Genomic DNA, 14,160 nt, shown 5'->3' on the forward strand with positions numbered 1-14,160 from the left:
TCAACTTGAGAAAACACTACATAAGGAGAGTAGTGTATTGATTAAGAAAGCTTGTGAATACAATACATAAAGAGAATAGTATATTGATTAAGGTGACTCAAAAAAGTTGCTTGACCACCTCAAATTACATATTCATTTTATCTTAATAATCCTTATAGAATGATCAAGTCATTTGCACATGGATATGAATGGCTTGCGTAAACATGTATGGTTTTTCTCTACATATTGAAATTCCTGCAATCCAAGAGGATAGCAACACCTCCTCCAAATGAAAATGAGGGCATGTCCCTCAAACGATGGTGGAAATTCAGGAAGGAAGGAGGGCCTTACCACTTGCTTTCACAAATATCAAGGGCAGTGTCTAGTCCTTTTACAAAATGTGAAATAATAATAGGCATGCCACATGAAAATGCCTTAAACATGAAGATATAATCATGAAAGAGTCAAAAAATGCACGTCACTATGAAAGATACCTCTCCAAAAAATCCGACAAATATTTTGCTATAGAGACACCACCAAAACGTTGGTGAGCCTATGAAGTAAGGTAAAAGTGTGAGTTAAATTACACTCTCTGGATTGATTTCCCCCCCATCAATATATAAAAACAATGAGCTCTTGGTCAACAAGAGATAAATAAATATTTGCCATATGTGCCTTTCCAATAAAATTATCCTAGACCGTTGATGCCCAATAAATAATAAAATTTTGCTAATAAAAGGAACTAGCTCCCCCGATGCAATGACTAGCCTTGAACCATAAAAGTAACCTTTACCAAGGATTAAGACCCAAATGGAAAATTAAAAACGTTCTCAAATTGGTTGAATAGTTTCTTTTAAATGAGGAAAGAAAGGACATAGAAGGTTTAAAAAGGGGCAGTCATTTTAATGGTTGACCTGCCTAACAACGAACCTTAGCCCAAAGAGGATACGAGGCCTTGAAAGGACATTACATGTCAAAAAATAAGAAGGGATTTGAAACTTAGCAAAGGGAAACCAAAGGAATACGTAGACAACATCTCTATTACTGTCTCTCTCATGGATTGAGCATCTAGAGCAAAAGAAGGTGAATAAGCCCTGCCTTTCATATAAATTCTTCAAGAACTATAAGGTACTACAGAAACACAAATGGCTTCCCATATCTTTTTCACGATGACAAAAATAACAAAATTGCTAGTGCAGCTTTGGAGAAAAGACACTATAATTCAATCATGAGTTATGCGTGGTAAATAATTATTATAGCATGAGAGCAGTGGATATATTGCTTGTATCTTGTATCTTCTTGTCGGCTAGATAAGAAAACATAGGACTGGATGTTTTTTTGTGGACGTAGCCCACATTGGGTGAACCACGTATATCGATGTATCTCGTTCTATTCCATTCCATGCGCTTTCTGTAGTGTGTACTTTATGCATTCTATTTCTTACATTGTTGCTCCATTATCGCATTGCTCCTAACATTATGCATTGATATGCTGACTGTTGAGTATAGCATTCCCCGCCTTTTGCATGCCATCATTCACTAGTGCATTTGTTTGCATGCATTGTGTTATGGTTTGTTTGATCGCCTTTGTGGTTGCTTTATTAGCTTTTGTGATGTATGATGTGCAATAAGCAACAGCTCCATGTGGATTCCGAACAAAGTGTACATCTGTGTTTGCTCCCCATAGGTTTGATAATATTGGGTTGAAATTGTTGGTGTATATGTATTTCAGTGCCTCTTAGTATCTTGGGGCACCAACTCCCTTTAGTAAAAAAACCTATCAAAATCTTGAGTATGAGATGAATCTAACAATATGCCATGAGTAGAAATTAGTTAAATTAACATGGTTGTGTTCTACACTAAAAGAGCTTCAAATATGTCTTTACACCTTGAAATTGAGGTAACACATGAAAAAGTTACAGTAATTTGAAAGGAGATGGTTTTTCATATTTTAGTGTATTTTTTGTTTGCCCCCCCCTTTCATCCAAAAGACCCCCCCTTGGGCCTCACATACTATGAAAAATATGTACAAATCTTAAAATCTTGCATATTTTTCAAGGTATATGCCTTATATTTTGTGGGAGGGAGGACATGAGATTTTTATATTTTTCCCTTAATACTTGAAAATTTTTAAGGAAATTTTATGCATATTCTATATGAACCTTGTTCCCCCATACCCTAGATTTTAAACGAGGGTAGTAACATAATACATATCGAGTTGGCGCCCCAAGCTTAGTATATTGCAGGATAAGATATAGCTGATTGCAATGCGATCACTTACTCTTCTTTGATTAGCCCTAGTTCTTATAAAAAAGAATCGAAATCCAATGTCAACTGTTGTAGCAGCAAGGAAACATGCCTTCTATTTTTATTTGTATGCTTTTCCATTGTTCGCCTCATCCACGCATTGATAGTCGAGGGAATCCAAATCTACACTTTTTAGACTTTTGTTTGTAAGTTACTCTATATTTATGCAATTGCAATTCTTTCTTCTCTAATGTCAACTGAGAGAGATCTATTGTAATGTACTTGTCTAAGAAAGCTATTATGTTTGCATGCTCCTCTAAGTGCAATTCTTTCTTCTCTAATGTCAATTGAGAGAGATCTATTGTAATGTATTTGTCAAAGAAAGCTATTATGTTTGCAAGGTCCTCTATGTTTATGTAATCGCAATTCTTTCTTCTCTAATGTCAATTGAGAGATATCTTTTGTAATGTATTTGTCTACTACAAAAGCTATTATGTTTGCAAGTTCCTCTATGTTTATGCAATTTCAATTGTTTCTTCTCTAATGTCAATTGAGAGAGATCTATTGTAATGTATTTGTCTACAAAAGCTATTATGTTTGTTTCTATAGATTTTTTTGTAATCTTTGCATCCTTAACCCACAGTAGTCCATGGTCATGTTGGCTTTCTATGTTCTAAATTTCAATGATAAAAAAATAGTCTATGATTTTGCCCAGGATGCTAGAATCATGTTTTAGTAATTGTTGCAATGCCTTAAATCCATGAATGTAGTACTAGGCAGCTATAGGATCAATGCGAATGAGCTCACAAACATCGCCTGAAACATCTTTCAATAACATTGCTAGGCTGTCATCATGCAAAGTTTGTAGGCATTGTAGCAATGGTTCCCATAAACTTTCCACTGTTGCAGAGAAGGTGACAAAGAACAATGGTCATCCCAATTGTCTCACCATGGCAAATAAGTTATTCTTAAGTTTGTGCTTGTAATCCAATGACGTCCTTAGGCAAGTGAAGCCTTGAAATTTGATATTTTATTGGTGAAGAAGCTTCTGTATGTTTGTGTTAAGAAAAGCATCTATATCACTTGAAGCTTCCTTCCTTGTGGAGTCAACCCTTGCGCATTTGTACCCATATGGAGGAAAAACTTGGTGCATGAAAATTTCGTTGTCCTAAAGAACAAATTCTCAGTAGACATCGCAAATCACCTATTTGTGCTTGTGAATTCCCATTGCAGTATGTCCTAGTACGATGTGCATTCAAGGATGTGATAATTGCATGTGTGCCCATAAAAGAGCTTTAGAAAAGCTAATCCAAGTCTACCACTTGCTGGTTTGTACCACTATTGCTTGTGTTCAAAGTCTACCACTTGTTGGCTAGTTTACACCTTGTGTACCAGGATATTGGTTTTCATTTTATGTTTTGTTCCAATGTGCACGTCGTTGTTTGAGGTCTGGCTGCACTCTTCTTCTGATTCAAGTGAAGAGATACGCTCTACCTAGGTTTGATTAAGGCTAACATTGTTTTCTTTATACATTGAAGTGTGTGGCAGTTCACCCAACACAAGTAGAGTGAGAGTCGGACGAATGAATCCACTTATATAATTGTAGAAGTACTCGAAGGTTCTTTTTATTTCAACCATCACGATTGCATGATCTGTGATGAATCTTGGCAATACTCATTGCATTTAGTCAACATCAGTGAACGTGTTTGCAATGCTCCCATAAAAGCCATATTTCCCATCATATGATTAGCATTGACTTTGAGCAAGTGGTACTCTGATTGCAATTAGACACGCCTCAATGTCATTCCACTTTCTTGTGTGTTCCTTTCTCATTGTAGTAGTCAAGTTTATCCTTGAAAATATTGGAACTTTTCCTTTTTCGATTTGTTTTGAGCGTATTGGACACAAATGGGGCTCGCTTGAATGGCACTCTTGCATGAGCAAGTCGTGCTATTCCAAGACTCTTTCTGTTGTTATAGTTGGATGCTTCTGTCTTGAAGAAAATGTCAAAGAGTAATCGCAAGGACAAGTATACCTTGGGCTATCCTTGATCTCTGTTCTATGTATTCTTTGAGCTAAATTTGCCTCCCTTTTTCTTTTGCATTCTTTTGCCTATAGAAGATGATATTGAGTTGTTGTTTGGGTAGCAACCTCTTCCTCATGTGTTTCATTCCATGTTCGTTGACCTAAGTTAGCAACTATTGTCATGTTCTTTTGCATTCTATATACTTTCTTTATGATATCTTGCATTGCGTATCTATCATGTGGATATATGGGAATGTCCTTTGCAAACAAGTGTGGATCAGAAGTAAGAAGGCCTTGTAGTTGTAGTTAAGCCATGTAACGTATGGCCTTCTTGTGGTTTGTGGGTGCAATGGAGTGACAACAATATGAGAGAAACATCCATCAAGCATGAGTACTTTTGAATTTTTGTCATTAACCGTACCAACATCGAAGACCTTCTTAACATGTGTCCTATCGTACCAAAGGACAGTGAAGACAATGTTGAGGGCATTAGCTAAGTGTGTAAAGCAATTGAAAATCAATGATCTTGAGTTTGATGAGTTTCCTACATATTGTGCAATGTATTCATTACTCAACAAACATTGCTCGAGCTTGCATGCCATAGAAACTAGTGAAAACCATGGTGATCTGTGCATGTTTGGAGACATTAGAATTGAGCTACAAAAAACATTGAACAAGGTACCATAGTTTGTGCTTGAGAATAAGTCAAGTATGCAATTACATGTGTCTATGTTGTGAGGATGCTTGTGTTGGAACATTTGATTTTTTCCCGTCATACTAATTAAGGATTTTGATATTCACCATTTTATGACATATAGGTTGCCAAGACTTTCCAAAGAATGAAGAACACAATATGCAAAGCTTGCTTCCTTATGAAGTGAAATTACAAATCAAAGATTTGAAGGCAAATAGAAACCATGATCTTTATTCCAAAATAGAGTATGCAATACATCCTCATAAAAAGCTAACATCAAATGTCTAGATGTGGGGGAATCAAGAATCTAAGATCAAAGTCAATCATAAACCCACCTCTATTGATTGTGAAATCGCTGGTGGGATGTCCATGCACATGGAGTGAATACAAAGCACACTCTCAACGTGGACATGTAGAAAAGGGGTATCCAAATAGAGCAAGCTTTCTACTACATGGTCTCCTTTCACTTTCATTGAGACCTCTGCACCCTCTCACAATATAATCCTCTCCTTAAGAGAAGGCACCTGAATCACTCGTGTAGTAATATGGTCAAGCAAGGTCACGATTGACCTCTCTGTAGCTGCTACACTAGTACTTGATCAGATGCCCATTCAAGTTGGTGAAGTGTAAAGTCCATAAGACCTGCATGAAAAGGAGCAAAAAGATTATGATTCAACTCTTGGGATATATTGATGCAAAGAATGAAGTAAGCATACCTTTCTTTTGTATCCAAGCTCAAAGACTTGACTAAAAAATGTGTCCTTCAACTCCTCTCACTTGCTTCCTGCAAAAATCTCCGCTGGTATCGTGAAATCAAACACACCCAACACGTTATGTGCACACATGAAGGGGATATTTTTCAAAGCGTACATCACTAGGCCTTTCTCGTTGTACTTATGAATTAAGTGTGCATGGATGTTCTTGCATTCCTTCACAAATGATAAATGCATTGAAGGCTAAGGTTAGTGACAAAGTTTAGTCATCACCATGTACATTGCATGGGTGTTTGGGTTAGAGAGCTAGCCGCTGTCACGTCCTAATCACAAGGCCCCATCCACGATTGTGATTTGATCATTTGCACGTCCCTTGATATCAACCTTAATGAGTACGAATGCGATATTGTGCATGATAGTCGAAATGGTCCCCCTATTAGACTTGATGATGATGGATGAATGCCCATGGAACTCAAGAAGATATCGTCATCTTGAATAAAAATGAATGGTGCCATCAAATGGCTCTCCCCCCATTACCATTGTGGTTGCATTCACATGAATAAGAAGTTGCATGCGCCACCTTCACCTCTTGCCTTCGGCACAACTATGGCTCCCTCTATATGATAAAATGAGTCTACATCAAGCCTGTCCTTGAATTGTTGACTAAGATGAGGTCATGAGCTACCCAAGGCCTTGAACTCAAAATTGGCCCAAACTACACACACATTTTTGCATTGTCCCTTTTATTAAGTGCCAAACAACACCCCATATGAGTGATCATGACGAGGTCTTGAGCTGCCCCTAGCTCTTGAACTTCAATCGGCCCAAACTCACCCACACCACTTGGTCTACATGTTGTTGGCACTTTATTTTTTATTTTTAGTAATCTATCCAAGGTGACAATGTTTACCAGAAAACATTTTTCTCAACAAATCACAAAACTTGGGGTTTCAGAGCTAAAATACAACTCAATTGCTTAAAGTTTTATAGATTTTGCAAAATTGGGAAAGAAAAATTTAGAGGTGAAAATGAACATGTTGTAAGGTCATATTTTCCCTCATGGAAACTATAAACATCATGAGCTTCTAAAGGGGAGGCACTATGCACCTAGCTAGGTGTGGCTGGGGGCAGGGGACTGCCTGTCGAAGGTGTTGGGTTGAGAGCCCCCTGCACTTAGCCGCACCTAGCTAGGTACAGGGTGCCTAGTTCATCAAGTTATTGGCCTGTCCTATGGGGAAGGCCGTGGTGATGATTTGGTAGGGATGCGTCAATTTTACAAGCAAAAACCTATGAGCAGGTTTATCCTAACGTGTTTTTCGAGAGATTTAAAAAAGTGTATTTCTTTAGGAAACATCGTTTTTACACTTTTATTTTCTCTAGAACTAGATCCCTTTATCATAAAAATATACAGAATTGTCACTCATTTAATTTTACATAACATAAATTTTCATCTTCATAGACATCCTTTGTATCCTTGTTATTACCTAAAAAAGTATTGAAAAATAATTCCTTTAAGAAACATCCCTCGTTTCACTCTCAATGTAATAATATTATACATATATAATTCCTTATTAAACACATTTATATCAATATGACAAGAGCTTTCTAGTGTTTTAATAGCATAAATAACAAGATATTTATGGATATGTTTTTAAAGAAGTTTAAATTACTATAAATAAGTATTTACTTGGGCTTATATATCACTATCATAAAATACATGTAATATTTAATTCTATATATGAAATATTTTTCAAAATATAACTCCATAAATGTGCTCAAATGGGGTTTTTCGATCAATTTGAGTGGCTGAATGACTATATTTGCACATTGGATGTGAAAGTTATGCCACTTTTAAAAGTGCTATCCATGGTAGTTTTGCCAGCGAAACTGCCCTGGAAGACCTACTTCAAAGGGGTTTCACTGGCGAAACTACGTGCTCATGGGACTTTTTGGCTCGAGTTCTTCAATGTCTTTTTGGCTCGAGTTCTTCATTGTCCTTTTTGGAAGTGCTACTATTTTAAGTTTGCAAATGTGATTATCTCACAATGTGCAAATGAGCTCACTTTGAATGGACATAAGATCCATGTCATGGGTGGATGCTTTGTCTCAGAATCATGTTTCCAAAATAGATTTTGTAAACCTTTTGCAACCATTATGAGTATGCAAAGGTAGCTTATCTTGTCTATGTGAACCTCTCTAAGGTATCTATGATATTTTGTACTCCCCTTGTTTTGTGTGTGTCTTTATCATTGTAATCACCTCTGGCCACCTTATGATGTAGGCCATGTGACTGTGTGTTCCCTCATGGTACCTCTTGCAGACAGGTGTGTCTATATATGCAAGTGAGATAACCATTGGGAGGGGGTGTGTTTTATGCCCTCTTGGTACCCCTTGCAGACAGGTGTGTCTGTAAATGCAAGGGTGATAACCTTTGGGGGGGTTTTGTGCCCTCCATAGTACCCCTTCAGGCCTGTTTGCACATGCTAGGGAGATAAGTATTTGGGGGGGTCTTTATGTATCTCTTTTTTGTACCTAACCCTTGGGAGCCCTTGCTAGCAGTTGACATAGTCTGAGGCATTCCCTTGAGGGGGGGTTTATTGGGATGTATCAAGGTCATGCCTCCTTGTTAGCAAACCTTTAGTCCTATGTGTGTGCTAAAGGCACAGTTAGGTGGGAGTAGATTCCATCTAGATGATGTTGGCTAGATTCTAGGGGAGTAGATGAGGTCGGTGGCCTTTGGTCAGAGGTCATCGACGATGTCAATGATCATGTAGAGATGCCCTACATATGGCTCTCATTGTTCTTCATTCTATGAGCACTTCTTTTCATTGTGTCCATCTTCTGTCGCTTCCATGATATCTTCCAATAGATATATCATTCACCTTGTTAAAATGTGGGAATTTGTCTAAGGGGGATTTCACATCCGTTTGTAGACAGGGGAACCCCTTGAATCCTTGTCTGCCTTTAAATCAAGAGAACTCCGCCGTTTCTCTATGATGGTTTTCACAACCGAGCGGACGGTTCGCCTTATATTATTAAATACGTCATTTGGTTACACTAAAAACGATTTGGTTGAAACGTCATGTTTTTGAAAGAGGGACCCAGGTTCAAGTCCTTGCTTGAATTTTGATAGGCTATGAGCTCGCGGATGCTCTTTTAGGCACCGTGATGAGGCCGTTTCGAAAATTTACAAAGGCTTGGACGTGACAAGGATTCCACGGATGGGTGCGAAACCAATAAGTGGCTGCTCACACTGAGTCATTTTGCGGGCGGACAGGTGTGAAAAACCCTACCAATGATAGTTTGGAGTAGCTCATTAAGTTGGGAATTTGTCTAAGGATAGTTTGGAGGTTTTTTGTGAACACTGGTACTACTATTACAAGCGAAGTTGATAAGGGGAGCATTGTGGCTATGGCGTCCTTCACTGTAGCTGCCCCTTCCCTCTCCTCCTCTTCCTCATGCTTCGCTTCCTCCTCCCTCTCTTTGCTTCGCCCCGCCTCCCTCTCCACCCGCGCAGCTTCTTTCCGTCCTCTCGCAGTCCCTCGTGCCTCTTCCTCCCGGTCCATTAGAGAATTCGCCCTCAAGGATTTCACCTGTCGACGTGCTTTCAAGGTTGGTTGGAGCTTGTTGCTCGTTATGGAATGTCCATTTCTTTTGGCTACCCCTAAGTCCAAGGCGTACTTTTGAACCGCATCAACAGGCTCAATCATAGTAGCCTGGTCTACGGTATTTACGAAGCGCATTTTGTAAACCGGAGCATTTCTTGCAGTGTGTTGAGCCAACCTGACATCCATGGTCCTCGAGTTGGCAGATGATTTGTTGCAGTTGTGAAAGATACTGACTGTTATTCACGGGTAGACTTATGCAGTTATATTTCGCTATAGAGGTCCCTGATATTTTCAGTGGAAAAGAAGTTCACATTCTGTCAGTTCTGCGTCTCCAATTTGACCGGTTCATTCAACACAAATGCAATTCTTCATCTCGCGTTTCTTGGCGAATTAATTGTGTTGATGTTCGTTATCTAGTGCCACGGGGTCCTTCGAAAAATTCAATTCTAAAGTAATTGCAGTGATAGAACATGCAAGAGAGGCAAACTTATGAACGATGAAGAACGAGGGGTTGTGCAGAACAAAGGGGCGAAGGAAAGTCGAATGCAGGAAGAAAAGAAAGGAAGCGCTCGAGCAAGAAGACAAGACAAGAAAGCGTAGTGAAAAAGATCTGTGTATAGAGTCTTATGAATGGCCCCTTTTAAAGAATACAAGTGCGTAACAGAAATGTCCGTTGCTGTAACTAATCTGGACTTATGTAGGCATATTGAGTTCATGGCTAAGCTAATTATTGGAGTTAATACAATATTCTAATACCCCTCTTAACTCCAAAATATTTGAGCTTTATGAACAGACTAGCCACTACTATCGGGTGGCAGTGGAGCCGGGATGTGATTCCAAGTGCAGAGCAACATTTCCAATGTGAGGCTTTGGGGAGCGGCTTGGTGAGAACATCTGCTGCTTGGTGAGAACATCTGCTGCCATTTCGTGTGTGGAGACATAGACAAGTTGCAGTCTTGGTTGTTTGATTTCATCTTTGATGAAGTGGAATCGAAGGTCATTATGTTTCAGACGCTCGGGCTGGCTGTTGTTCAGTGCTATTGCTATGGTAGACTGATTATCACAGTATGTGATCAACGGATCTTCGACTTGAAAACCGAGATCTTTGAACAAGCCACGAGGGAGTCAGATGTACTCAACGAAACAAGCAATTGCTTTGTGAGTGATGAACCAAGCCAAGAGTATCTATCATCTGCAAGGCAACGAATAAAGGAGGGAGAGTTTTCACTATGGACTCCATGTCACTCCAAAGTAAGTGATCCAAGCACATGCTCTGTACTGTCTTGCTGTCTTAGTTGGTAAAGTCAGGCCACTCTAACCACATTTGACACACCACTTCTGTCGAAGAGCTGCATGCATTGCAAGAAGGCGCTCCAAAACAATGTGCATGTATGCAAATCTTGTCTTCAATGGTTGGACAATTTCCAAGTTGGTATGCTCCCTGAACATGGCCAAGGCCTTGGGCTTTTGCTTAAAGAAGCTACAAATGTTCTACCAGTCTGCATCACACTAGCAATCCAAGGGAGCTGACCGATGTCCTTCACACAAGGAGTCCATACAATGGTGGGGAACTGTGCCTCCACAAGCTCTCCCATCCTCATGTAGTTACTTGCGTTGTCTGAAACAACTTGGACCACATATCTTCCACCCCTCCTTTATAGGATCAAGAGCTTTGTTAACTGCTTTGTGGCTGAAGGTTGGTCATTTTTGGTATGCAGTTATAATGCCAGGTGCGATGTCAACCACAAGGTTGCCTCACTCAGTGTGAGTGATGCTTTAGTAGCAGTTTGGTACTTCGATAGTGGGGTTTGGGGCACATTACTTCCAAGAAGAATTTGAAGCTGCCACTTTAGATTTTGGCACCTTGGGATGCCTACTTACCAAACTGAGTGTTGTTCTAGTGCTGAAATTTGTGCAGGAATCTGCATATGCTAAAAATTGCAGAAATCAGCCCAAAAATGCATGAGATCTCTTGGCATGCATGTGACCTTTGCGATGTCAATGATGCAAAGATGATGACAAACTTGAGACCTTGTCCATATGTGTGGTTGAGCTGAATTTGGATTGCATGTGAGACAACTGCATAAAGCTCTTCCAAGATTGCCTGATAAGTAAGAAACTAGTGGCAAAGACTCTGATCACCAGATTAGCAGGGACTAAAAGATGATATTGAATGAAGGGGAGCACAAGCAATGGATGCAAAGGTGAATGGAGAGCACTACTTAAGGTGGAGTGTGCACAATGAAAATGGTAGCCCAATATATGCGAGGGGATGGAGATTTAAGTGTGACTAATGCATAGTTAAAATTTCCTAAGCTTAAAAATGGAGTGGATAGCCTGAACATGAATTTGGGGAGTACCCCACAACTTCAGTTAGTATAATGTCTATTTGGCCAATAATTTTGTTCTAACCATACTAACTAGAATATGACTAAATGTGGCAATCATCGCACTAATAATTTACAAGCTAATGCTCCATCTTTGTCATTTATTTCTCAAACTCGCAAAGGGTGCTAGGCGTGTACTGATCAGTTTGGATAATTTTTTCCTTTTGAATCTTTTATGTTAGTGCTACATTGAAAGCTTAATAGGTCTATCATGCCATAACAACTGTGAGAAGTCCAGCGGAACTGAACAGAAGTGAGAGAGAGAGAAAGGAGAGAAACTGCAAGTGAGCTCAGGAAAAACCCCCAAGACGGTGGGGAAAACTAAGACTGCTCAAGAGCTCACAACACTGCTTAAGAGGCACCAGATTGAGATATGAAATGGAATGAGGGGGGGGCCTATAAGTAGTCCCTCACCCTCCTGGGCGGCTAAGGTAAGCAGACCGACCCACTTGCTCTAGATAGCCGACTGTAGGCCCCTAGGGGGCCAACCCCCTGGCCTATATCTAGGGCTCCACAAGGCCCTATGTATGGGGTTGAACCCCTGCTCCAAACAGACCAACTGCTGGGCCAGCAGCAGCCCTAAGTGGGCGACCACCTACTGCTCCATATAGAGGCTGCCAGGCTGTTTTACAAAGGGCTGCAGCCTTGGCTCTAGGCCTGGTGGGGCTGCACCACCTGGCCGACCCTGTTGTTAGAATATCACTGTCCCCACCTGTGAGCCCCCGATTTGAGGGTTCAAGAGGGCAGGAGATAACAGGGGGATGGGACCTGCAAGGCTTGTGGCCTGCCAAGTGCTGCCCAAAGAGCCCTGTTTGAAGGCCTATTTATAGGCCGGGCCAAGTCGGCCTGGTCAGCTTTTGGCCGACCCATTGTCTAGAAGGAGGCAGGGGGCCGACCCCCTGCTCGTCGGTTTTGACAGCCATGGACAGGACCTATATAAAGGGCACCTCACTCCTCCATTCCCTCATCCACTGAACTGAAGCCTACACTCACGGGCAGCGTTCTAAGAGGGAGGAGTTCTCTGATATACTCAGCAGTTTTGGACAGCATCCTTGCTGCTTACCTTGTGCTCATTTGGAGCTTGTTTATCCCACACACTGTGAAAGAATTTAGTCTGAGTTTTGTCTCTCTCTCTCTCTCTCCCTCTTATGCTGTTCCAGCAAGGTTTCTTAGTGTATGTGTGATCATCTATCTAAGGCTTCTGAGTGTTGTTTGAGCTGAGATCGGAGTGAGAGGTCTGAGCGATTCTATCCTCCTATTTTCAACATGGTATCAGAGCAAGGTTTCCAGCTCTAGAAGGGAGTTCCTCAGCAAGAAGGCGACTCCAATTGACACTCAGGTTTGCTGCGTGGTCAAGTTCTCTACTGTAAGTCCATTTTTCAGTTTGCTGTTTGATATTACAGCGAAGATGGAAGAGAACGATCCATCCATAGCCTCTTCATCCCATGCTCGTCCTTCCTCCTCCTGTTCTCATCTTCCGTCTTCATTCCTCCCTAACTTTGGCGAGTATTAACTACTTTGTGCTTTTATCACTTTAGACAATGGAGTCTTACAACTTTTTTTTAGAGAAACTGTTGTAAATTGCCCACACACATAAATGCTGTAATTTAGAGAGTGCAGAGGAGGGTGAATTCAGATTGACATAGCTTAACAATTGTTGACAACAAATTGAGGTTGCAATATGGTTGAGGGGCCAAGACACCCCCCCCCTTATCCAGGCTCACTTTATTTCTTGAAATAGGTAGAAGACCAAGGTGCAAGCACCTTCCAAATTGAGAACTCAGGTATTAACTAGGACTCATATAGATGATTTGGGGACAACTGTAGAGAGATATAGACAATAGAGAGAAAGACTCCAAGGCTAGGGCTGATAGAGAATCAGCTTTTGGCTATCCCAATCCACAAGGAAGAAGCCTGCAACAATCACCTCTTTCATCCAACATTAGTTGCAAGCACTAGTGCACTAGTTATCTAGAAAGAGAGCAATATCAACATGAAATTGTGCTACAAATGAGATAAACTTGAAATTACAGACTCCCCTCATGACTTGATTCCTTTGGAGATGGAGTCCTTGATGCATCTACAGCCCCTTTGGGTGGAAAGAGTGAGATCATGGGGCTGGAGTAAGGACTCAGAAAAAGCCATGTAGGCTAGAGAGAGAAAGCTTGAAAGGGGTTATACTTTTAGAGAGAGAAAGAAAGAAAGAAATTTTATTAGAGTCTTCGGAAGACCGATGGGTCTATGAGACTGAAAGAAAACCTGATACAAATCACAGTAAGGGTGGAGCTACTGAAACGAGCATCATCACCCGTGCTGAACCCTAAGTCTGATCATACATAATCAAATACATCTGGATGTAACAATGAAAAGAAAAGGACTGGAGTGGAGCGGAATCCTCCGTATGTCATGTCGCCTTGGCAGGTGTATAGCCGGTGATGGGACGTTGGCGCCCGTCAAGGGGTGCCGTGCGTCTCGGTCTCCTGGACGAGACTCGACACAAGACCAGAG

General features: G+C 40.6%; 1 protein-coding gene across 2 annotated transcripts in view; it reads left to right on the top strand.

Moving 5' to 3' along the window:
* Positions 1 to 8,981: 8,981 nt before the first annotated feature.
* The window catches only part of LOC147906026 (uncharacterized protein ycf23-like), a 61,415-nt gene continuing 56,236 nt past the window's right edge, over positions 8,982 to 14,160 (top strand). The window contains exon 1 of one of the 2 annotated variants that reach the window (XM_087382740.1): positions 8,982 to 9,269. In XM_087382740.1, coding sequence (XP_087238866.1) covers positions 9,069 to 9,269 — 201 coding nt within the window. In that variant the 5' untranslated portion in view covers positions 8,982 to 9,068. The remainder of the gene's footprint in view (positions 9,270 to 14,160) is intronic. The other variant, XM_087382731.1, reaches the window with a different exon arrangement.

This window comes from Dipteris shenzhenensis, chromosome 1 (genome assembly GCF_047967505.1).
Source record: "Dipteris shenzhenensis isolate YYH24624 ecotype China chromosome 1, Dip_SZ_1.0, whole genome shotgun sequence".
NCBI classification, from domain to species: domain Eukaryota; kingdom Viridiplantae; phylum Streptophyta; class Polypodiopsida; order Gleicheniales; family Dipteridaceae; genus Dipteris; species Dipteris shenzhenensis.